The sequence below is a fragment of the Carcharodon carcharias genome, chromosome 34 (genome assembly GCF_017639515.1).
Source record: "Carcharodon carcharias isolate sCarCar2 chromosome 34, sCarCar2.pri, whole genome shotgun sequence".
Taxonomy (NCBI): domain Eukaryota; kingdom Metazoa; phylum Chordata; class Chondrichthyes; order Lamniformes; family Lamnidae; genus Carcharodon; species Carcharodon carcharias.
The window spans coordinates 14,688,860-14,711,834 of record NC_054500.1 but is presented as its reverse complement, the minus strand read 5'-3'; the positions used below and the strand labels follow the sequence as shown (position 1 = coordinate 14,711,834).

At 48.5% G+C, this 22,975-nt stretch overlaps 1 protein-coding gene across 4 annotated transcripts in view; it reads right to left on the bottom strand.

Moving 5' to 3' along the window:
• Nucleotides 1–1,048: 1,048 nt before the first annotated feature.
• The window catches only part of sympk (symplekin), a 41,738-nt gene continuing 19,811 nt past the window's right edge, over nt 1,049–22,975 (bottom strand). The window contains exons 13-27 of one of the 4 annotated variants that reach the window (XM_041179437.1): nt 21,556–21,791; nt 20,281–20,362; nt 20,060–20,173; nt 18,891–19,038; nt 18,237–18,397; nt 16,959–17,067; nt 14,724–14,824; nt 13,813–14,016; nt 13,368–13,458; nt 12,628–12,735; nt 10,985–11,172; nt 9,884–10,060; nt 5,316–5,405; nt 2,791–3,639; nt 1,049–2,372 (exon numbers count right to left, since the gene is read on the bottom strand). In XM_041179437.1, coding sequence (XP_041035371.1) covers nt 2,061–2,372; nt 2,791–3,639; nt 5,316–5,405; nt 9,884–10,060; nt 10,985–11,172; nt 12,628–12,735; nt 13,368–13,458; nt 13,813–14,016; nt 14,724–14,824; nt 16,959–17,067; nt 18,237–18,397; nt 18,891–19,038; nt 20,060–20,173; nt 20,281–20,362; nt 21,556–21,791 — 2,970 coding nt within the window. In that variant the 3' untranslated portion in view covers nt 1,049–2,060. The remainder of the gene's footprint in view (nt 2,373–2,790; nt 3,640–5,315; nt 5,406–9,883; nt 10,061–10,984; nt 11,173–12,627; nt 12,736–13,367; nt 13,459–13,812; nt 14,017–14,723; nt 14,825–16,958; nt 17,068–18,236; nt 18,398–18,890; nt 19,039–20,059; nt 20,174–20,280; nt 20,363–21,555; nt 21,792–22,975) is intronic. The other 3 variants (XM_041179438.1, XM_041179439.1, XM_041179440.1) reach the window with 3 other exon arrangements.

Here is a 22,975-nt window from a genome sequence, read left to right as displayed (position 1 = left end):
GTAACACTCACTCTCTCCCCCTGTAACACTCACTCTCTCCCCCTGTAACACTCACTCTCTCCCCCTGTAACACTCACTCTCTCCCCCTGTAACACTCTCTCTCTCCCCCTGTAACACTCACTCTCTCCCCCTGTAACACTCACTCACTCTCTCCCCCGCTACTCTATCTCCATGTTCCCCTCTATCTCTCTTAGCCAGCCTGGGCCTCTCCGTCTCCCGGGTGACGGTTGCCATCGTCCTGCCCGTTACTAGGCAACCCCAAACAACGCGCCTGCGTCAACCCTCCACAACGTGCGTAACACGTCAACGCGCTTCCGGAAGGGAATGAATGAGGGAGATGGGACCAAGGATTGCAAGTCCTTACGCCCCATCTCCTTTCTTTTGGGAGAGAAAGCAATTAATCTGCAATCAGTTAACTGGGTAGAGACCCAAAAATAATCAACAGGTCTCATACAAATCTTGCACTGTTCACTTTTAAATTAAGCAAGACAAAGTACATCAGGCAATTATTCCACTGCACGGACCAACATATCTGTGCACAATCATATGCACATAGCACTTCACAGGAGCAGGAGCCTTGACTGATTTACCCTTTTCTAGCCCAGGGCATTGGGGTCGAATGCAGCTCTCAACCTCGCACAGGCCAGGATACAGCCTGGGGGGCATTCCTGGTGTTTGTGGCTCATCCACTTGCCCAACTAACTTTGTGGGTCATTAAGGCGGCTGCACAATTAGAATTCGAAAGCAGAATTCAAACACCCCGTAACTTGTAAAAATGTTCTGCAAACCCAAAGGAGATACTTGTGGTGGGGGTGGCAAAGAGAGATGTGGAAGAGATAGCGAGGAGAGCAACAAGGAAAGGTCGGAGGGCAAGGCGGGGGAGGGACAGGGGGAAAACAGAAAGGGAGCAGAGTTAGAAACAGCAAGGGATCAACAGTAATTGATGAACATTATTTGATCAGGAATCCAAACTTACCATTCTGACATACAGGGCCACACACACCCAGAGGCTGCACATTTTCCACGTTCAAATACCGACACCGGTTTCCATTTTGAAATTCTAATACACTTCAATCTTTTATTCATTTTCATATTCTTACAGCTTCAGATGTAAAGTTTGACAGCACACTGGTCTCACTCTGTACACAGGTTTGACAGAAACTCAAAAAGTCACGTTCCACCAATGTTTTATTTTTTTTAATTAAAAAACAAGAAATACTTTCACTTGAGTTTAAAAGGAAACAAGACCCTGCTCGAGCCTTTGAGAGTTGGACTGAAACAGGTTTTAATTAAATCGGTTACAAACGCACAAGGAATATATTCAGATCCAGAGTGGGCAGAACACAAATGGACCAGGCTGAACACGACAGGATGAATTGAGAGGCAGTTGATGTGCATGCTCAATCCAGACTCCGAGATGTACAAGGGTCAGATGTGGCCCCACATTCCACACTGGTGTACACTTGCCAACAATCGGCCCAGTGGGCTCTCCCGCATCATGTCGATTACAATCCCCTGCGATTGGGAGTCAGTCAAACATTTCCAATAGGGCCTGCCCTCACAATCAGCTCATCAGCTCTGAAGGGCATCGAGAGTCAGCTGGGTGTCAGCAGTCAAAAAGACTGTGGGTTCAAGTCCCATTCGGGTGCTCTCGAACCTGTAGTCAGAACTGACATTTCGGTGCCGTAACGAGAGAGTGCTGCACTGTTGAAGAAGCCTGCCTAGCTGAAGTGAACAATCTTGGTCCACCACACCCATAGAGGAACAGGACCGGAAAACAATCCTCCCTCAACCAACACCATCAAAACAGGCAGACTGGTATTTATTTAATTACTGCTAGTTGGACCTCACTGTGTTTTTAAAAAAACTTAAATCGGATCCGTGCATGAATTAAAGACCAGGAAAAAGGAAGCCTGAGGTAAGACCACAGGTTCCCTCTTTCCCTCAAAATGTATGGCTTTTATCTGTCCCTTTCAGTCAGTATTCGGCTGCTATTGATGAACTAGCTGAGACGAGACAACTACGTAAACGCTAATGGCTGAAATTTCTGCTCAAGTTCTTTAGCTGCCTTTCCTCAAAGCAGATTTGCGTTTGGTGATGGGCTGCTGAGCGTCGTTGGCAACCGCCTGCTCCTTATCTGCGTCTTCGCCAACTTTCTCCGCCGGCACCCCTCCCGACTCTGCACCTTGCTCCATTGGCTCCTCTGGCAGGTTAGCCGACTGCTCGCTGCTGGGCGCCGGCTTGCCTGCCGACACAGGCTCATCCCTGACCAGGATGACCTGCTCCGTGACGTCCCCGTGGTCCCGTGCCACCAGGTGTCCCACCTCGTGGAGGACTGGCTGCTGGCCGGTGTGTTCTCCTGCAGCGGAATCCTGTTTCGGAAGCAAAGAGCAACGTCACTGAGTTGTGAAGGTCAGCTCCCTGCTTCCCACGTCAAACCCAGCGCCACCCATCGCCCCCGAGCGCATCCCATGCAACGCCCCACCCCCCCACCCCCAGCAAGCACAGTCCACACAGCGCCTGAGGGCAACCCAGCTCCCATCCCACTGCCCGCGCGCGCAGCCAAAGCACCACTGCTAAAGGTACAGAGTTGTCTCAGATGGAGCTGAAACAGCACAAGGAGGCAAGCAGTACTTCCTAGAGGTGAGATAAGACAAAACAGACGGAGCTGCCCCTTCGACAAGACTGTGGTCTGCAACCCTGGAATCAAGTTGCACCCACAGTGCCTACCTATCACACTGCGCAGGAGTATGCTTGTATGTATATACTGCTATTTTAACTACAACGTACAGTATCCATGACGACCATCCCATGGGATGTCTCATCTAAAGCCATCGGTCCCTCCTCCTCGTCCTTCACGTTGATGATGATTGTCGGGTTCTCGGTCTCTCTGCTAACAACTGGATCAGGAACACTGCTGCTGATTTCCATTGGTTCATCCTTCAGTGCTACCGCAGAGGGTGTGGTCGGTTGACTTGGGACTGCCTGGCTGGGGGGCGCTGAAATGGCCTGGGTGGGAGACTTGGAGGCAACCTCGCTTGTGGGGGGCGAAATGGCCTGGGTGGGAGACTTGGAGGCAGCCTGGCTGGGGGGCCCTGGAACAATCAGGCTCAGAGGGGCTGGCACGGTCTGGATTGGGGGGCCTGGGATGATCAAGCTAAGAGGGGCCGGGACAGTCTGGAGCGGGGGTGCTGGGACAGTCTGGAGCGGGGGGGCCGGGACAGTCTGGAGTTGGGGCACTGGGACAGTCTGGAATGAGGAGGCCGGGACGGTCTGGAATGGGGGCGCTGGGACGGTCTGGGGTTGGGGGGTCGGGACGGTCTGGGGTTGGGGGGCCGGGACAGTCTGCAGTTGGGGGGCCGGGACAGTCTGCAGTTGGGGGGCTGGGACAGTCTGCAGTTGGGGGGCTGGGACAGTCTGCAGTTGGGGGGCTGGGACAGTCTGCAGTTGGGGGGCTGGGACAGTCTGCAGTTGGGGGGCTGGGACAGTCTGGAGTGGGTGCAGCTGGGCAGCCAGCTGCTGCTGCTGTTTGAGCTTCTGCTCCTCCTCCAGTTTTCTCTTCAAGGCTTTCTCTTGTGCCAAGCGCATGGTGATCAGATCCTTCTGTGTGTGAGCAATGGTAAGATGCTGCACCTCCTCCTGTAACACAGCAAGAAACAGACCGAGATCAGGATTTTAATGAATCAACTGGGTTTCAACAGCAATCCAGGAAATCTCTCAATTTTATTTTCTGATGTCAACCCCACATTATTTCAGGTTTTTTTTCAATTCATTTCATAACTTGTCATGGTGAGGCTTGAACTCTCAGCCTCTGGGCCACTAGTGCTCCACAGAGCAACCTGCATTTTTATATAGTGCTGGCTCAATGCGTAACACTCATGTTTCTGAGTCAGATGGTTTTGGGTTCAAGTCCCACTCCAGGGACTTAGAGTATAAAATTTTAACTGACCCTCAGTGCAGTACTGAGGGGATGCTACATAGCCTGAGGTACCGTCTTACAAATGAGACACTAAATATAGACACATTTGTCTATGCTAACGGTGACTGAAGGAAGGCACCAGCTATGAATAACTTTGGGATGTCAAGAAAATAATATGGTCATAACTGAGAAGTTATTTTTCAACACCCAGAATGGAACAATTACAGCTAGCTCCTCACACACACCCGAGCGTGACATCTAACTGCATCCTCTCGCACCCAGAGCGTGAAGTATCACAGTCCCTCACACACTAAGCGTGAAAACTCTCAGTCACACATTCCGAGTGGAAAATGTTACAGCCCCTGGCACACCAAGTGTGAAGCATGTTGCCAGGATCACTAAGCTGATAAATAACTATTTAAAATTAGGTGGAATTAAAAGGCCAGCAGGAGCAGCTGAAGTGGTATAAGTCAGTCCCTGAACCGTCCGTCAGATGTCTAAACTGCACCATAGAACAAATGAGCGGATGAGTTTTATCTCAGACTCCAGTTCCTTACATGTGCATGGTCTTTGAGTAGGTGGTCTTCATGGCGCAGTGGGCATGTTCTGCCTCAGCCAGAAGCTCCAGGTTCAAGTCCAACTCCAGGACTTGAAGGCCAAGGAAGGCACGTTCAAAACATGGCCAAACATCAACCTGCAAATCCTTCTAACACATGCCAACGGTAGGCAGGAGAGGTTCCTGATCAGCCACGTGGATGGAAAGAAAATTAGGGCCTCTTTCGTCCCCAGCTATAGCTCCGGATTACAAGATGCAGGTAAAAGTGCATGGTTGCCAGAGCAACTTGGTCTCCTTGGTGGTGGTGGTGGTGGGGGGGGGGGGGGGGGGGGGGGGGGGGGGGGGGGGGGGTCGCAGTGCAGCTGACGCAGTTGGCTGGACAGCCGGTGTGGACCAGATTGGTGCCAACAGCACAGGGTTCCATCCCCGTTCCGGCAGGGGTGGATTCGCCACCTGCTTCTTTGCCCTACCCCTGGAAGAGATCGCAGCGCTGTGGGTTGGACCTGCCTTCAGGCAGAGAACTCCAGATGACGATGGTGAACTTTGAACACCCAGCTCTCTGCTCAGACCATCTCCAGAGTCATCCTTCAAAGTACCTGCACTGATACTCAATCTCTAACTATTTCAACAAATATTGACTCTCAACCATCTTATCTAAAACTCTGGAAGACTGGTAAAATACGGCGGGGTTCAAGTGACAATCGGCCAGTGAACAGTGTAGTAATTCATGGGGATTTGCAAAGTCAGGATTATTCATCCAGTTTCATTTAATTATTTTAGGGAGTTCAGGCCTAGCTAATGAAACTGGTAGTTTTCAAGAAGACTTTGTCCAGCACTTACCTCATTCATTGGCTTAGGCTCCATAGTCTCCACATCTGGCTTCGAGTTGGCCTCCAGCACAGTCATTATTGACTTCGGAATGTGATTTTGCTGGAAACAAAGGTAAATCGAGTGAAATGTGGCTTCTTCCGATAACAGCAACAGTCTGTGCAACCAATAACCACTGCTGCTGCAATCTGGGGCTCGTCCCCTGCAACTGACCAGTTCAAACTAGCAGCAGCGGTATCATTGGGCCTGTGTTTAGGCCTGCCCTCCAAGTCACTCAACGATTAGGCCCCTTTCTAATCATTATGTGCTGAATCTCTATCTGTAATCAAGCCTGTCGACTCAAGCACTCCCCTGCTGCAACAACCTGGTTCTCTACGAGAACTGTGCAGCCCGCTAACGTGATACATTAGCTGCCAAATGAGACAGTCAGGGGATGGGATAAATCCATAGATCGAGCCGTTGCTGCCAATGTATGCATTTCCCCACCCAACCCCTCCTAAACAGTTACTCCAGTGACTAGGAGTTGTTTGTGCAGATTTTCAGGAGGCACGTTATATTAAAGTGAATGCAGTTTCACTTTGGTGCCATAGTTGACCCCAAGATAAGCTTCTAACCACCAGGAATGTCACCTGTCTCCGTCCCCATAACATGGTTCAACTCTGCCCCTATCTCAATTCATCTGGCACCAAAGCCCACATCCATGCTTTTGTTACCTCTAGATTTGACTATACAGGAAAGAGCAGCAGTGATCAGTTATTTTTCAGACCAGAGGAGGGTATATTTAGCGGGGCTCCACAGGAGCCAGTATTGAGGTCAGCTGCTTTTTTGATCTATATTAATGACCTAGGTCTTGGGTTTGCACAATTTCAAAATCTACAGATGACACAAAACTCGGAAGGATTGTGAAGTGTGAGGAGGATAGTGATGGGCTTCAAGAGGACAATGATAGGCTGCTGGAATGGGGAAAACGTGGCAAATTAAGTTCAACACTGAATTATGAAGTGATTCATTTTTTGGTAGAAAGAATGGGGAGGGGCAATATAAAAGATACAGTTCTAAAGGGGGTGTGGCAGTAAAGGGACCTGCGGGGTATATGTGCACAAATCACTTAAACGGGCAGGGCAGTTTGAGATAGCGGTTAATAAAGCTTTATAAATAGAGGTATAGAGTGCAAAAACAAGGAAATTAAAGCAAATATTGATAAAACATTGGTTTGGCCTCAAACTGAGTTGTGTCCCCACTCTGGGCACTGCACTTTGGAAGGATGTGAAGGCACTGTAAAGAGTGCAGAAAAGATTCACGAGAATGGTCCCAGAAATGAGGAACTTCAGTTACACAGATAGATTGGAGAAGCTGGAGTTGTTTCCCTTACAGAAGGTGAAGAGGAGATTTGCTAGAGGTTTTCAAAAATCATGAGGAGTCTGGACAGGGGAGATAGGAGGAAACTGCTTCCATTGTGTACAGGCTGAGAGCCGCAGGACACCGATTTAAGGCGATCAGCAAATGAATCCAATACAACAGGAGGAAAAACTTATGGCGCGGGTGGTTAGCATCTGGACAGGTATGAGTGTGTGTGGTGGAGGCAGATTCAATCATGGCTTTCAAAAGGGAATTGGATTACCTGAAGAGAAAAGGTTCGCAGGGCTACAGGGAAAAGGCAGGGGAGTGGGACCAGCTGAGTTGCTCTTGCAGAGAGCCAGCACAGACACAATGGGCAGAATGGCTTCCTTCTGTGTCGTAACCATTCGACGATTCTATTCCAACACACTCCTGGCCAGCATCTCACATTCTACTCTTTGTAAACTTGAGGTCATCCAAAACTCTGCCCCCCTCCACCCCCAATCCCCATGTCCTAACTTGCACCAAGTCCCATTCACCCATCATCCCTGTGTTTAATGACCTACACTGGTTCCAGGTTAAGCAATTTTAAATTTTGGCATCAGCAAAAAACTGCAGTAACGTTCTTCCTTATGCATCCAGGCTGATGAATGCCAGCATTGATCCTAGGGTATATCACCACCCATGTTCAGCCAATCCCTATCGCAATCCCAATCTCAAAAGCAACATTTATAAACCGCCCCCCGCACCACGTGCTACCAGCACCCAATCTATCCCTCCAAAAACTGGATTTTCAAATTCTCAACCTTGCTTTGAAATCCCTTCATGGCTTTGCCCCTCCTTATCTCTGTCATCTCCTCCAGTCCCACAGCCCTCCAAGGGTAGCTGCACTCCTCTAATTCTGGATAAATGAGTAGCCCCAATTTTAATTGCTTCACTATTGGTGGCCGTGCATTCAGCAGCCTGGCCCCTAAACTCTGGGATTCTCTCCCTAAATCTCTTTGCTTCTCCCTCACTTTCCTTTTCTAAGGCGCTCCTTAAATCCTACCTCTGACCAAACTTTTGGTCATCTGCTGTAATATCTCCATATGTGGTTGAGTGTCAAATTTTGTTTGATAATGCCCCTGTGAAGCACCTTGGGAGGTTTAGCGTTAAGGGTGCTATATAAATAGGTATTGTTCATGCTTGAAAGAGTAGCTTAGGTACAGAAAAAGAGACAGGGTAAAGGGGGTGTTTTTAGAATTGGCCCTTTGTATGTGGTGACGAAATCCCGGTTCTGTGCTGGGACTCAGTCATTAGGAGGAATACTGCGGTTTTCAAATGATGCCAAACTACAGCGTGAAGCAAACACTTTAAAATGTTCAGATCTCCAAGATAAAGCTTCAACAGCACCTCCCAAACACTCAACTTCCAGCGCCTGGACGGGCAAGGGCACCTGCAGCTTCCCTTCCAACTCTCTGACCACCCTGACTTGGAAAGACATTGCCATTCCCTTAGCTCGCTGCTGGGTCAAAATTCTGGAACTGTCTGCCTAGCAGCACTGTGGGAGCGCCTTCCCCACACGGCAATGGCTCATCACCACCACCTTCTTAAATAAAAATTGAAAAAGCCCAGGAAAAAACACAAGCGACTGCAACAGAAATACGGCAGGTTAGTGAAGGGGGCAGTTAGGTGGCAAGTGCAGTTGCGTAAATGGAACACAGAAATTGGTCTTTAGCCCATTTAGTTGACCTTCTATCATTACGGAAGTGCCATTACACAATACAACGCTAATGGAGTTGTTGACTAATCTCAACAATTAATCAATCTACAACTGAATCCAAACATGACAAGATAAATTGCGGCAGTGGAGAGCTTTGGGAACCGTGGTTCCAAAATCACCTTCCCCCTTCCAAGCACACTACATCTACCATTTGTCACGTCTCAGATCAATCGTGTGCTGGATCCTGAAATCCGAATAGCACGTTAAGGACAAAAACAGGAAGAGGAATTACTCCCTTCATGGGGCAAGAGCAGAGAGATGTAAGGGTACAGATACATTGTAAATCGTGGTAAATGTGACTCTGGGCTTTATTTTAGCAAGGAAGTGATACTGAATGTGCACAAGGGTTTGGTTCAATTACAACTGGTCTGGGTATCACATTATAGGAAGGATATTGTCTTGAAAAAAATGGTTTTTCTCCCACTTGGAGCAAAGAATTCTTGGTTGGGGCGTTATGAGGGTTTTAAGATGTTAACATTTTGAGAGGGTAAATAGCAAAATGTGGTTTGCAAACCAGTAAAATGGTAGCACATCGAGCATTATGATTAGAAAAACAGACAGAAGTCAGAAATAATCTACTCTCAGAGGAATGTTCGAATTTGAAACGGTTTGGCACAAGTGCTGAATGAGCTCATTTATAAAGGGAATGAGGGTTTGAGGAGAAAGAAAATATAAGGAACGAGGAAAGGGCAGGGAAACTGGATTAGAGTAATAGCTCCAGATGAAAAGCAAGCAGCAACATGGGTGCGCTGCAACCTCTATGACCTAACTCACACTGCAATGGAGGGTAGGCACTGGTCCCCCTGCCAATGGCTCCACACACAAGGATGTGAGGGTCTTTGAGAGGGTGCACAGAGGTTTACCAGAATGGTTCCAGGAAGGAGGGATTTTAGCTACAAGGTTAGACTGGAGAAGCTGGGGTTGTTCTCCTTAGACCAAAGGAGGTTGAGGAGAGATCTGATAGAGGTGTACATGATTATTACAGGTTTAGATAAAGTAGACAAAGAAAAGCTGTTCTCATTAGCTGATGGAACAAGGACTAGGGGTACAGAGGTTTACGGTTTTGTGCAAGAGATACAGGGAAGATGTGAGGAACTTTTGGTTTTAAATGCAGCGAGTGATAATGACCTTGAAGGCTAAGCCTTTGAGGGTGGTGGAAGCAGCGAGGATCTACGGTATCAAAAAGAAATTGGAGGAGCACTTGAGGGAAATAAACTTGCAGGGTTATGGGGATAGAGCAGATAAATGGGACTGACTGGATTGCTCCAGAGAGCAGGCATGGGACTTGATGGGCCAAGTGACCTCCTTCTGTGTTGTAATGACTCTATGACCTTCCACTGGCAATGCAGGGTGGTATTTCATGATGCCATTCCCACTGTTGAATAGACAGGGGAAACCTGACGGTTAAAGGATGGGCGAAAAACTTCATTAAGCAGGAAGGACGCACATTAAAATGCTTCCAGCTGCAGTAACTACGTACCTGGTGGGGTGTGAAAGATCGCACGTGCGTCAAGAGTGGTTCACGAAGCTCCGGGCACTTCTCGAAAACATTGGCGAGTTGAGTGGGTGGGAGTTGCAGCAGCACCTGGAAGGACTGAGGTTTTGTTCGCTGGCAGCATTTAATGAAGCCTTCCCACACCTTGGGATATTTCCAAACCTGCAACAGCACAATCAAGAGGAACCTCATTACACAGCAGTCCACCAAGAAACAGCGCCAGAAATTATAATCGGAGCTTGCTAATTGTACTGTTAGAGTTAGCAGCCAGCTCACCAATGAGCCAGGGAAGTAATCAGGGTGGCAATCCCATTAACCCATCCCATCAAATGCTCCAAGGCCGAGTACAGCACCGGTTCAATGCAAAGTACATCTCCCTCATACACCCCCAGACACTGTCATAGGTACAGCACAGGTTAGGTGCAAGTAAAGCTGTCTCTACATCGATCCATCAGACATTCCCAGGGCAGGTTAACTTGAACCTAGGTCCCAGAGATGAAAGCAGAGTGCACTATCCACTGCCTTAATCAGTCCCCAAGCTGAGACTCGCTGACAATTCCTAACCAGAAGTAATACCCCATCCTAACTTGGAAATATATAGGTGTTGATTCCTTGTTGCTGGGTCACACTCCTGGAACTCCCTACCTAACACTGTAGAAGTAACTTCATTACATTGACTGCTGAGGCTCAGGAAGAGTGCTCATTGGCATCTTTGAAAGGGCCTTACCAGTGATGCTTATATCCTGAGACTTAACTAAAAAGATTTCACATGGCAACATCTCAAGCCACAAGAGTTGTTTGGTTAATCCAATCTCACCCCGAGGCCGTACTGTTGTGACTGGGATTGATTTTACACACATAACATGTATGATGTAACTATCCTCCACTGACTGCACTTTTCTGGAAGTGATCACTTATCAGGAGACTTTGCAGTAGTTTGGGCCACAAGTTCTTTGCTGTAGTTCATAAAGGCTCTCTTTAAATAGACCCATCTTGCTGTAGTTTGTAGAGGACGCTATTTAAATAGACTGCTTGCTGTGTGCCCTGACACAGATCCCGTCCCCACCTTCCTTGCGTTCTTATTACCTGTTTCATGATGAGCCGGGACAGGATGTTCATGACAAAACCCCCAAGCCGCGGGTACATAGTAAGCGACTGAATAACTGTTCGCATCAGCAGCATAGGGAGCGGGCTCTGTTCCATCAGCTGTTGCATCACAACAGCAAGAACCTCTGACGTGTACACGTTCCGCTCCGCGAAGCACAGGTTCGTAGCTTAAAAAAAAAGTCAGATCCAGTCAGATCAACTCCAAGGAAATAGTGTTTCAACAAGCCACATTCACATAGCACATTTTAACATGGCAAAACATCCCAAGGTGCTTCACTGAATTTGTGACCGAACCATGTTAAAGGAGGTACTAGGATAGACGACCAAGTGCTTGGTCAAAGATTTCAGGGAGCATCTTAAAAGGAGGAGACGGAGGTAGAGAGGTTTATGGGGAGAATTCAAGAGCTTCGGGCCCAGTCAGCTGAAGGCACAGCTGCCAGGTTTATTTCTATAACAGTAACTCATTGAAAAGCTTCAAAATACTCTGGAAAGGTGCGACAAGCCATTACATCAATTTAAGTCCCATAGAATTAGGACAAATGGGTCTAATTGGATTGCTCTTCTAAAGAGCTAGTACAGGCACGATGGGCCAAATGGATTCCTCCTGATTCTATGATCCTCAACATCCCCACCAGCCTCCCACCCACAAAGAAACATTTAAGCTGCAAGGGCACAACCTGTCCGACTGTCCACTCACCTGACCAACAACTTCAAACACAGAATGTTATTGAAATACAAAAGCATTAAACTCATCGCACACATGAGGCGGTCCTTGATTTTATACTAAAGACCTCCTGACTCTCTGTCCAAATCTCAAACTGTGCTCTTCCAGATCTATTCTATACAGCAAAGAGAAACTTTGTCACCCCAACCCAAGGGTTAGGGTTAGGGTTAGGGTTAGGGTTAGGGTTAGGGTTAGGGTTAGGGTTAGGGTTGCTCTCTCACCTCCAACCTCTCACCCTGCCTGGACCATAGAACCATAGAAAAGTTACAGCACAGAAGGAGACCATTCGGCCCATCTCGTCCATGCCAGCCCGAGGACACCCAGGTGCTCTTTCTAATCCCACAATCCTGCACCTGGCCCATAGCCCTGCAGCTTACAGCACTTAAGTTGCAGATTCAGGTACTTTTTAAAACAGTTTAGAATTTCTGCCTCTACCACCAACTCGGGCAGTGAATTCCACACACCCACTACCCTCTGCATGTCCCCCCTACACCTTCTGCCACTTATTTTGAACATAGCTATGTCCCCTGGTTCTAGAATTCTCCACCCGGGGAAACTATTTTATCCTGTCCATTCTATCTATTCCCCTCATGACCACAATCAGTACCTCCTATAAACAATCCTTTTGATTTCAACCCACACTGAAAATACCTGCTTCTCAGATGCTCTTCCTTGTGCGGAATTCAAGACCTGTCCATCGCCTTGCCAAGCTCGCTCCTCCCCTGTGCAGTTTCTCCCTTCCATCGGGATCTCTCTTCCTGTAACTCTCAGACTTTGAAAAGCTAACCTAACTGCCACTCCTCCGATTCCTTTCTGGGGGCTCTGCGATCGGTGAGCGGTATGCTTGGCAAGTGTCAGGGGTGCGTAAGAAAGATTGGGTCTTGTAGATATCACTTACCTTTAATTATAGACTTCATGTCACATTTGGTTGAGTCTATGTTATGCAGGGCTATCAGCAGGTCACCTGGGGTCAGAGGTGAAATTGCCGCCGATACTCCTTCACCTACTGAGAGAAAAGAAATAAATATCTCACTTCAAGTACGCGGTTTTTAAAATGGTGAAATAACGAGAATCCTTTCCTCCCTCAGTAACATCCCACCATCTCCACCAGGAGACATCCTCCTGCCCACACACCTGCAAACCCTTCAATAATATTACATACCAATAAAGTACTGACTAAACCACCCACTCCTCCCTCCCACCACCCCACACCCCCCAACCCACCCCACCAGCCCCCTGCTAAGCAATATCATGCAGCAGTATTGGGGAGAGGTACAGTGTAATATTGCAGACTGTTCTTCCAGTAATGCCACACACAGATATTGGGGAGCAACATACCCCCTGTTTTTTTTTGAGTGCACAGATGAATAGCTTAAATGCGCAGCATATTTAAAAATGTTTTTGTGCTGAGTATGGGAGGTAACTTAAAGGAGTAGACTTGTTAATGACCTGTGCAAGCTCCTGGGCGTGATTGCACAACTTGGAGGGAGCATTGCTGGGGACATGTAAGTTTAATATTCAAGACTATTGCCCCAGTAACATCCCACAATGATACAAGCCCTTGTAAAATTTCCACTGTTACACAGAAGCCACACACTCCCACCCACCGTCTCTACTATAAACGGTGCCATGACTTACCATGCGTGGTTCCCAGGAGCCGGTTAAAGACCTCCTTCACCACAATGGGGTTGAGTTTAATCAATTTGGGCAGTGCCTGGATTACTTCTTTCTGTGGAAGAGAGTCCAAGATACTAATTATCCTGAAGGTTAAACATTAAACAGGAGCACACTGGAAGAAACCTTACACTCCAGTCCTGTTGCTCCATCCATTTTAAATAAAGAGGGAGTTTGCCTGTCCTCCCACTGTTCTGTTGAGTGGTTGGGGATAGAGTAAACTTGCTTCAGCCTCTGCTTAATGGTTTAGTGGCCACATACATCACATAGTGTGGTGCTACACCAAATAAACCAGGGAGGTCCCAGGTCAAAGTTTATTAAATTAGTTATTTCTAGCCAGAGAGGAGCAGCAGCAGCAGGAGGCCCTGCTAGTTTGACCAAGCCCTTGGGTTAAGGAGTTGGACCATACCGACCATAGTTCCTTTTCGTGATCAGCATCCGGTGCCCCCTGTTCGAAAGATGCATACAGGGACAGGATCAGGATCCCGGAGGTGAGATTCTCCACCCACCCCACACCGAAGGCAAATAAACTGCTGACCACACTGGCCTTGTGTACAGAGAAAGGCCACGAGAGTAAGGTCCAGCAGGATAGCCAGTGTTCACCGAATTGCACCTATTCAGAACAGGGGGTGAGAAAATTGGGGTGGGTGAGAAAGTGGGGTCGAAACATTTAAACAGTAGCAAACAAAACAGACAAAAGGCAGCAAAACAGTCTCTGCAGATCAAGATAGCCACCACTACCAGGTGCAAGACAGTTTCTGCCTCACAGTCTCTCTTACTTGTTTTCATGTCATATCCTCATCGATCGAAGGTTGCTAATCATGGCTTAAGATATCACTGAGGCACAGGACAAGGAGAAAGGCCCCAAAAATTACCTCAGCTGGTACAAGGACTGAACCCCGTGCTGTTGACGTTATTCTGCACCACACACCAGCCATCTAGCCAAAGAAGCTAGGCAGCCCTCTCACAAACAGTCAGGGACTGCAATCTCACCCAGCCCAACACCTAGTCAGGGGCAGCAATCGTCCCCCAATCCCCTCACAACTTGTCAGGGTTGGAAATCTTCCCTCCTCGCAACCCGTCAGGGGCGGGAACTCAGCCGTTGCCCAGAACCACCTCTCACCCAACCATGGGTCACAGTTTTCCCCACACCCAACACCATCTCATTTCCATCTTCGCTCCCCACCTACCTCCCACCCCGCCACTATATCCCATCAGGAACACCCACCACCCACTCTACTCCCCACCACCCGCTTCCCTCAATGTGAGGTCATCAGAGGCAGGTATTATTACGACGACTGCATGGACATGGTTCATTACCTTCTCAAGGCCGTTAAGCACGGGGATCAAGAAGCGGACGTCTGGGACCCTCTTGTGGTAGAGATCGCGGACTCGTTTTACCAGCTCAGGCGATGGAGGAACTGGAATTACACAGGACCATCACTTGACAACATGCAGGACTCTTAAAGCAGAATTTTAGCTGATATGGGGAGGGGACAAACATGTCGGGACGGAAAGAATTCCTTCGTCAGAATCCTGTGCCACACTCGACTACACTGGCTGACGGGGGTTCTGAACCAGTGGTAATGGTGTTGGACTAGTGGCCCAGAACATTAGGCTTCAAGTTACTATCAGAAATGGAATTCAAAAGACCTGGTCACCTGTGATCAGCAGTAAGAAAACGATCATGGATCAGTTTGTGATGAAACCCCAAAAGGTCTTCGGAGAGGGAACTTACCCCACTACCTTGTCTGGGCTAAATGTGGCTTCAGTCCCACATTATATAATTGGCTTTTGGTGCCCTCAGAGGGTTAGGGACAGGCTAAAGTTCAGCCACATCCTAAGCATAAGTAAAAATAACCACACCATTCCTTCTGGTACCGAATCATTCTTTTCTTCCAAGAATGGTGAAGAAACTGATGATGACAGAGATGAGGTGAAGTTTTTTTCACTCCGAGGGTCGTAAGTCTTTGGAACTCTCTTCCTGAAAAGGTGGTGGAAGCAGAGTCTTTGAATATTTTTAAGGCAGAGGTGGATAGATTCTTGGTAGGCAAGGTGGGGTGATCGATTATCGGGGGTAGGTGGAATGCAGATCTCAGGTTACTATCAGATCAGCCATGACGTTATTAAATGGCAGAGCAGGCTCGAGGGGCTTAATGGCCTACTCCTGCTCGTTGTTCGTATGTTACAGCAGTATTCATCACAAGTCCACCCGTCTCAACAACAGCACAAACAAGGGCTCTATTCCCTGGAATCTTGAAGTTAAAGGTAGATACAAGTCTGGGACTAAGGATCACAACCAAAGGTTATAGCCGAGCCTTTCAGAAGAGAAGTTAAGCACTTCTCCACAGAAAGGGTAGGTGATGTTTGGAATTCCCTTCTCCCTCTATTCATTCACAGGATATGACATCACTGGCAAGACCAGCATTTGTTGCCCATCCTTAATCGCCCTTGAAACTGAGTGGCTTGCTCGGCCATTTCAGAGGGCATTTTAGAGTCAACCACATCGCTGAGGGCCTGGACCCACATGTAGGTCAGACCGGGTAAGAATGGCAGATTTCCCTCCCTAATGGACACGGGTGAACCAGATGGGTTTTTACAACAATCGACGATAGTTCCATGGTCGCCATGACTGAGACTAGCTTTCAATTCCAGATTTATTGTGTTTAAATTTCACCAACTGCCGTGGTGAGATTTGAATCCAAGTCTCCAGAGCCTTAGCCCGGGTCTCTGGATTACAAATCCAGTGACGTTACCACCATGCCACCATCTCCCCCTTGATACTAGATCAACTGTTAATTATAAACCTGAAATTGATAGATTTGTGTTGACCAAAGGGATACGATGCAAAGGTAGAGTTAGATCACAGATCGGCTGTGATTTGAATGAATGGCGGAGTAAGCTCGGGGAGGGGGTGCCAAAAGGCTTATTCCTACATTCCGACATGCAAATTCCAAGGCTAGGCCAGGAACATTTTGCTGCAAGCTCAAAAAGAGACTTACTCCTCAGGTAGAGAGAGCGGCAGAACGTGCACTGCATCAGAATCCTTCACAGTGCATTCAATTAGCACGACTGGATGTGCAAAACCAACTTTCCTTTGAACTTTCAAGGCACAGCACAGACATGTGTGACAACAGCCCCAGTAAACTCAAACACCAGTCCCTGAGGCGAGGCATTTCACATTACCAGTGCCAACAAGGGACAGGGATACTCATGAAGGCGAATGGAATCACCAACAAACCACGATGTGTTCCCCATTACACAAATGTGCTCTGCAGCATCACTGGGCTCAGTTACCATTGAGGAATTATACCAATTCATGAGCTTTAACGTTGTGCAATATAATTATGCTCGTTGTTTATCCTTGTTGGATTGTTTTGGGACAGATCCCCAGTGTTCTACAGCTCAAAACGCTCTCTGCACAGGCTGGCGATGAGAGCATGTGTTACACATCCATCAGCACACTGTTAAAACCCTAGACAGAAAAAGCTGCAACCAGTGGATGAAGTAGTTAAACCGATACACATGGAGAGCAGTACAAAATTTCAAAGTTACCTTTGTCCGTTAAGATGTGTAGGCAACGAGTCACGAGGGTTTCTGCTCCTTTCGGGCAGTTCTCCACTAGCAGAAGCAGCTCAGGCGAGTTCATCCCCATGCCTCGGATCTGAAGCAACACAAAGCATGTTACAACGCAAACACCTGTCACGTGGCCACACGCGCTGTGCAAGTCTTTTGGTTCTTTCTGCGCTGTACCATCAACTGCACCAATGGCTGCCAAGCCTGCCACATAGCCCAATCCCAGGAGACATGAGGCAGCCACAATCCCAGGGGACATGAGGCAGCCACAATCCCAGGGGACATGAGGCAGCCCAATCCCAGGAGACACGAGGCAGCCACAATCCCAGGAGACACGAGGCAGCCACAATCCCAGGGGACACGAGGCAGCCACAATCCCAGGAGACACGAGGCAGCCACAATCCCAGGAGACACGAGGCAGCCACAATCCCAGGGGACACGAGGCAACCACAATCCCAGGAGACACGAGGCAGCCCAATCCCAGCAGACATAAGGCAGTGCCAACAGGCAGGGATCAAGAGGCTCAGGGAAGGACCCGGGGAAGTCTACGGGCCAGCCATTCGACAAGCTGCTGGGTCAAAATCCGGGAAGCCCCTCCCTAACAGCACTGTGGGTGTACCTGCACCACACGGGACTGCAGCGGCTCAAAGAGGCAGCTCACCACCACCTTCTCAAGGGGCAATTAGGGATCAGCAATAAATGCTGGCCCAGCCAGGAACGCCCATATCCCGTGAATAAAAAAAAAAGTTGCTATATAAAAAGGAAATGTGGCACCTTTCACAACCTTAGGACATCACAAAGCACTTGACAGACAATGAAAGTTTGTGGGTTCAAGTCTCACTCTCGAGACTTGAGCGCATTTGAGCGCATATTCAGTGCAATACGGAAGGAATTTCTTAATGTAGGAAACGCAACAGCCAATTTGTGTACAGTAAGGTCCAACAAACAGCAACATGATCTTGAGCATATAATCAGTTTGAATGATGTTTGGCCAGGGCGTTGAGGAGAACTCCCTTGCTCTCTAAGATTGTGCTGTGGAGACTTCACAGCCATCTGTGAGGGAAAGACAGGGTCTTGGTTTAATGTCTCATCTGGAAGACAGCACCTCTGACAGCGCAGCATCCCCTCAGAACAGCACTGGAAACGTCAGCCCAGGCTACGCGTTCAAGCCTCCGGAGGGGGAACTGAACCAGCAATCTCTTGACTCAGCGCTGCCCACCGAGCAACAACCGACACCTCCGGGCCTCATGTACTTACCGGCTGCTCAATGACACGCAGAACGGTGCGCTTAATATCAGCGATGGCCTCAGTGTAGACGGCAGCAAGCTCGTGAATGAGTTTGTGGTTCTGGGGAAGCAGGGCAAGGTACAGGTATAGACATTGTTTCACCGTCTCCTCCGTCCAAGGGGCTGCCACCTCTGTCAGTCAAAGGATTTAAAAAGAAGTTCAACAGAGCAAGAGTTACCGATCCATACCCTGTTCAGGCATACTCCCAACCCAGGCAGCTGATCCAGACGCTGCCTCAGCACCCCTTCAACCCAGGCAACTGATCCAGACGCTGCCTCAGCACCCCTTCAACCCAGGCAGCTGATCCACACACAATGTCTAGACACCCCCACTCAGGCAGATGACCTACACCCCCACCCAGATGGTGCACCAACAAGTCCCATTCACGACGCCCCACAGTATAGTTCAGTCAAACCCAATCCAGTTCACCGACACCCCATCCAGAGAAACCAAAGCCTAGATAGCCAATTCACACCCTGTCCATACACAGCACACCTAGGCACCCGAGTCACATATAACCAGAGTGCTGGGCAAAACGCCAGCAGGCAACAGACACAACCCCAGATGGCCCAGTCCAGCTACCCTACAGTCTGATGGGTGCACATCCACGTAGCGAGCTCTTACCTGTGTCTTTGTCAGCGCCAAAGAGGATGGAGGGTGGGTTGGGATGAACCAGCAGCTGCAAGTAATTCAGGGCAAACTTCTCAATGTACTCACGCAGCTGCTCCTTGTCGTACATCCTTTTAACAAACATCAGCGCCTGTGAGCGGACCTGGAGGTGAAAATCCAGACAGTCAGTATCTTGGAGGGAGGCGGCCGAGCACCCATTTTAGATGCCCACAGCCTGCAGTTCCCAATGGTCCAAGGGGTAAATGGACCGCTCACTGTAGTACGGAACCCTACAGATCAGGGGGGGTCCCAGTTGCCACTGCCCACCTGTGGCACTTTAGCCATTCTGAGACGGTGCAGCAGTCACCGGCAGCTGGCCTCGGCCTTCCTTCCGTCAGTGAGAGGTAAACAGAAAGGGCTTGCATTTACATAGCGCCTTTCACGACCCTCGGCACGTGCCACAGCATTTTACAGCCAAAGTAGTGTTTTCAAAATGGAGCCGCTATTGTAACGTGGCAAAGTGCGCACAGCACGATCCCGCAAATAGCACTGCGGTAACAATAAGATAATCTGCTCTTTTTTAAAATGTCAGTTGAGGGATAAATATTGGCCAGGACGGTAGGGGAAAGCCACCCTCCTTCTCTTCAAAGTAGTCCCATCACATCTTTTGAATCCAATTTAAAGGGGAGACAGGGCCTCGGCTTAACTAAAAGATGACACATCCCAACAGTGCAGCACTCCCTCAGTACTGCACTTTAGAGGCCAACCTAGATTTTTGTCCTCAAGTCTCTCTTGAGGGACTTGAAAATAGAACCTTCTGATTCAGAGGTAAGAGTGAGCCACAGCTCTTGTACTGAGCAAAGCAGGCTCCAGGTTCTCTCATCCAACTGTGTTGCATTAGCCAATCTTAGTGTGGCAGCAAAAGGGCAAACAACTGGCCTCAGCAGCCTTGGGTTAGGAAGAAGAAAATTAGGCCAGGTTTGTGCTCCACTGTCCTCCTAGTGGTAAGCTCACATAGGTGGGAGGAGGGAGTCCATGGAACTGCGACCCAGCAAGAGTCAGAGGCTTGTGGAGTGAAGGGGGCGAACAGGGAAGAAAACTGGGGAAAGGGGAATGAGGGATATGGTTTGGAAGTGGGAAACAGGAGTTTACTCCAGGGAGATAGCTGCAGGTTGTGTCCTTACCTTATCCTTCTCGTGAGAGCTCAAATCAAGCAGCACGTGAAGGTACTGCAACTGTTTCGAGGGCCGTTTGAAGATCAGATCCCTGAGCGTCGACATTCCCAGGTAAATGCGAGTCTGCGGGAAAGACAAGAAACCAACGTCGGCGCTTTTCACTCGATTAAAGGGTAAATGATGCTACTAACTGGGCCGGAATGGATCTGTGCCAGCGTCCCGATGCGTACCTCATCCTCGCAGTATCTGCGGATCACCTCCAACGCACTGTCAGTTATAGATGGAGCTTCCAGGACCAGCTTGGTAAACAGCCTAAATAAAGGAAGATGTACAGTCAGCAAAGATATCATTGATAAATTAGACTAAAAAAAAAATTCAACTTGCTGGGAGTGGGAAGCACAGACCGATACTTGCTGCTTTCGAGGTGGCTGCTGGTGCACTAACAGCACAAGACCACATTGACATGAAGTGAATAAAAACAACTTGTATTTATATAGCTCCACCGATGCAATAAATCAGCACCAAGGCACTTCGTGGGAGCGTTATCCCCAGCAAAATTTAACACAGCCACAGAAAGAGATATGACAGCTGATTATATGCTTGGTTGAAGGAGTAAATTTTGAGTCTCTTAAAGGGGGGGGGGGGGGGGGGGGGGTGCAGACAGAAAGGTTTAGGGAGGGAATGCCAAAGCTTACGGCCCAGTCGCCAATGGTGGAGCAGTTATCAGTTATTCTCAACAGGCCAAAATCGGAGGACCCCAGGTATTTCAGGGGGTTGTAGGGTTAGAGAAGATTACAGGTTCGTGGCGGGGGGAGTGCGGGGTTTTTTTTTGGGGGGGGTGGTGGGGAGTGGAAGTGGAGTAGGGAGCCAACACGGATCAGTGAGCACAGGGGTGATGGGTGGCCCAGGCTGTGATATGGGCAGCAGAGCTTTTGATAAGCTTAACTATTCAGATGCGGTAGGCCAGCCAGGAGAGCATGAAGTGTTCCTCTCCTACAAAGTTGCAGTCACTTAGGAAAATAAAGTACATCCCACTGTCCTAACCACCAAAATCATTTTTCTAAAGTTTTACTTCCGAATGAACCAGCAGGCTCTGCTCGGGTCAGCATTCCTGATTCTCATCTGGACAATGGACAGACTCTCTCCATCGCCCATTTAAAATGGAGCACCCAAGGGCTCAGTGGATACAAACAGTGCTTGCTGTACCTATGAGCCACACACAACATGAAGGTCCCAGGTTCCATCCCCAAATCCACCAGCCGACCAATGGAAAGCGTGTTTGTGGATAGTGATGGAGCAGGGCTGAACTGCGACGTATCCCTTGACCAAATAACCTGCTGGCGCTCGCAGTCGAGGCTCACCCAGGAATGGTCGCATAGGCAAGGTAACGCAGGACCCTACCACGGCTAGAGTCAGAACTCGGGAGGGGCAGAGAAGTTGGAAAAGCAACCAGTGAGTTTTAGTAGCAGGTGACAAGAGTGGATTCCACCAACGTAGTCACTGACCCGTCCTTTTGGTCTGGTTTCTCCTGAAGCCCTGACAGTAGGCTGGTCAGACACTCATCGTAATTCTTCAGGTTGCCGCTGGGCCACTGGCCGAGGTACAGGTTGTACTCCTGGTACAGCCAGGCAAACGCCAGGTCGACGCGGCTCCGGATGTCCTCCAGGATGAAATCCATCATCTTGCCTTTCATCTTCCCATCAAACTGCGTCACGAGGCGTGCCAGGATCTTCACACGAATCTGGATTTGAAAAATCGAATGGTCAACAAATAGCGATGTAACAGTAGTGTATCTGGTCAGGGGACAGCAATTCAATGGCGCGCTAACTGAATCCTTCTAATGAAATGATTGCTGCTGCCCATCACTCCTAATGTTGCAAATAACTAACCATGTTTTGTTAACCAACAAGGGCAGCGATATAACTAGCAGGATCCTCACTCCAACCTTCTCAGATGCCTCTATTGAGTGGTAAAGGAGCACATCTATTAAACCACTGCTCTTCAGCTCCCTGTGATAAGGATTATAGAGTCATTACTGTGACACAGAATGAGGACATTCAGCCCATCGGGACCATGCTAGCTCTCTGTAGAGCAGTCAGCTCCATTCCCCTGCTCTATCCTTGTTGCCCTGCAAGCTTACTTCCTTCAAGGGGCTATCCAATTCCTTTTGATATCAGTCTTCTCTGCTTCCACCACCTCCGTGGACTTCAAGTTCCAGTCACTCCCACTGTGTAAAAATATTTCTTCCTCACAACTCCCTTGCAGCTCTTGCTCAAAGCCTTAAATGTCCTCTAGTCCTTGTATCATCAGCAAATGGGATCAGTTTTTCTTTGTCTACCTTATCTAAAGCTATCATAATCTTGGACACCTCTATCAAATCTCCCTCAATCTCTCTTTCTCCATGGAGGACAACCCCAGCTTCTCCAACCTAACCTTGTGGTTAAAATCCCTCATGGCTGCAACGATTCTGGTAAGTCTCCTCTGCATCCTCTCAAGGGCACTTGCATCCTTCCTTGCTGCTGTCCTGATCCCCACTGTTGCAGCTCCCCACTGCATCCTCCTCAGTAGCGATGCAGCCACAGGCAAAATGACAAGCAGGGAATCACACAGAGTTTAATCAGAGATGGACAAAATATTCTGACCCACGCTCACAATGACAGTTACAGACCCTGCAGTGTACAAGGTTAAAGAGTTAAAAGCTTATTTCAGTCACGTCCTCAAATCCCTGTCCCGTTAACATGTCCGCCTGTATTGGGCCCAGTATTTTAAACTTTAATTACAACCATTTTTGCCTGCATTTCCCCACCTGGAAAATCAGCACAAGCTTTTCACACTCCCTCTGCATAAAGACATTCTTCCCAATATCTATTTTAGCCAATTTAAGTTAAATTCGCCATCCCTAATCTCATTATAGTATTTACAGCA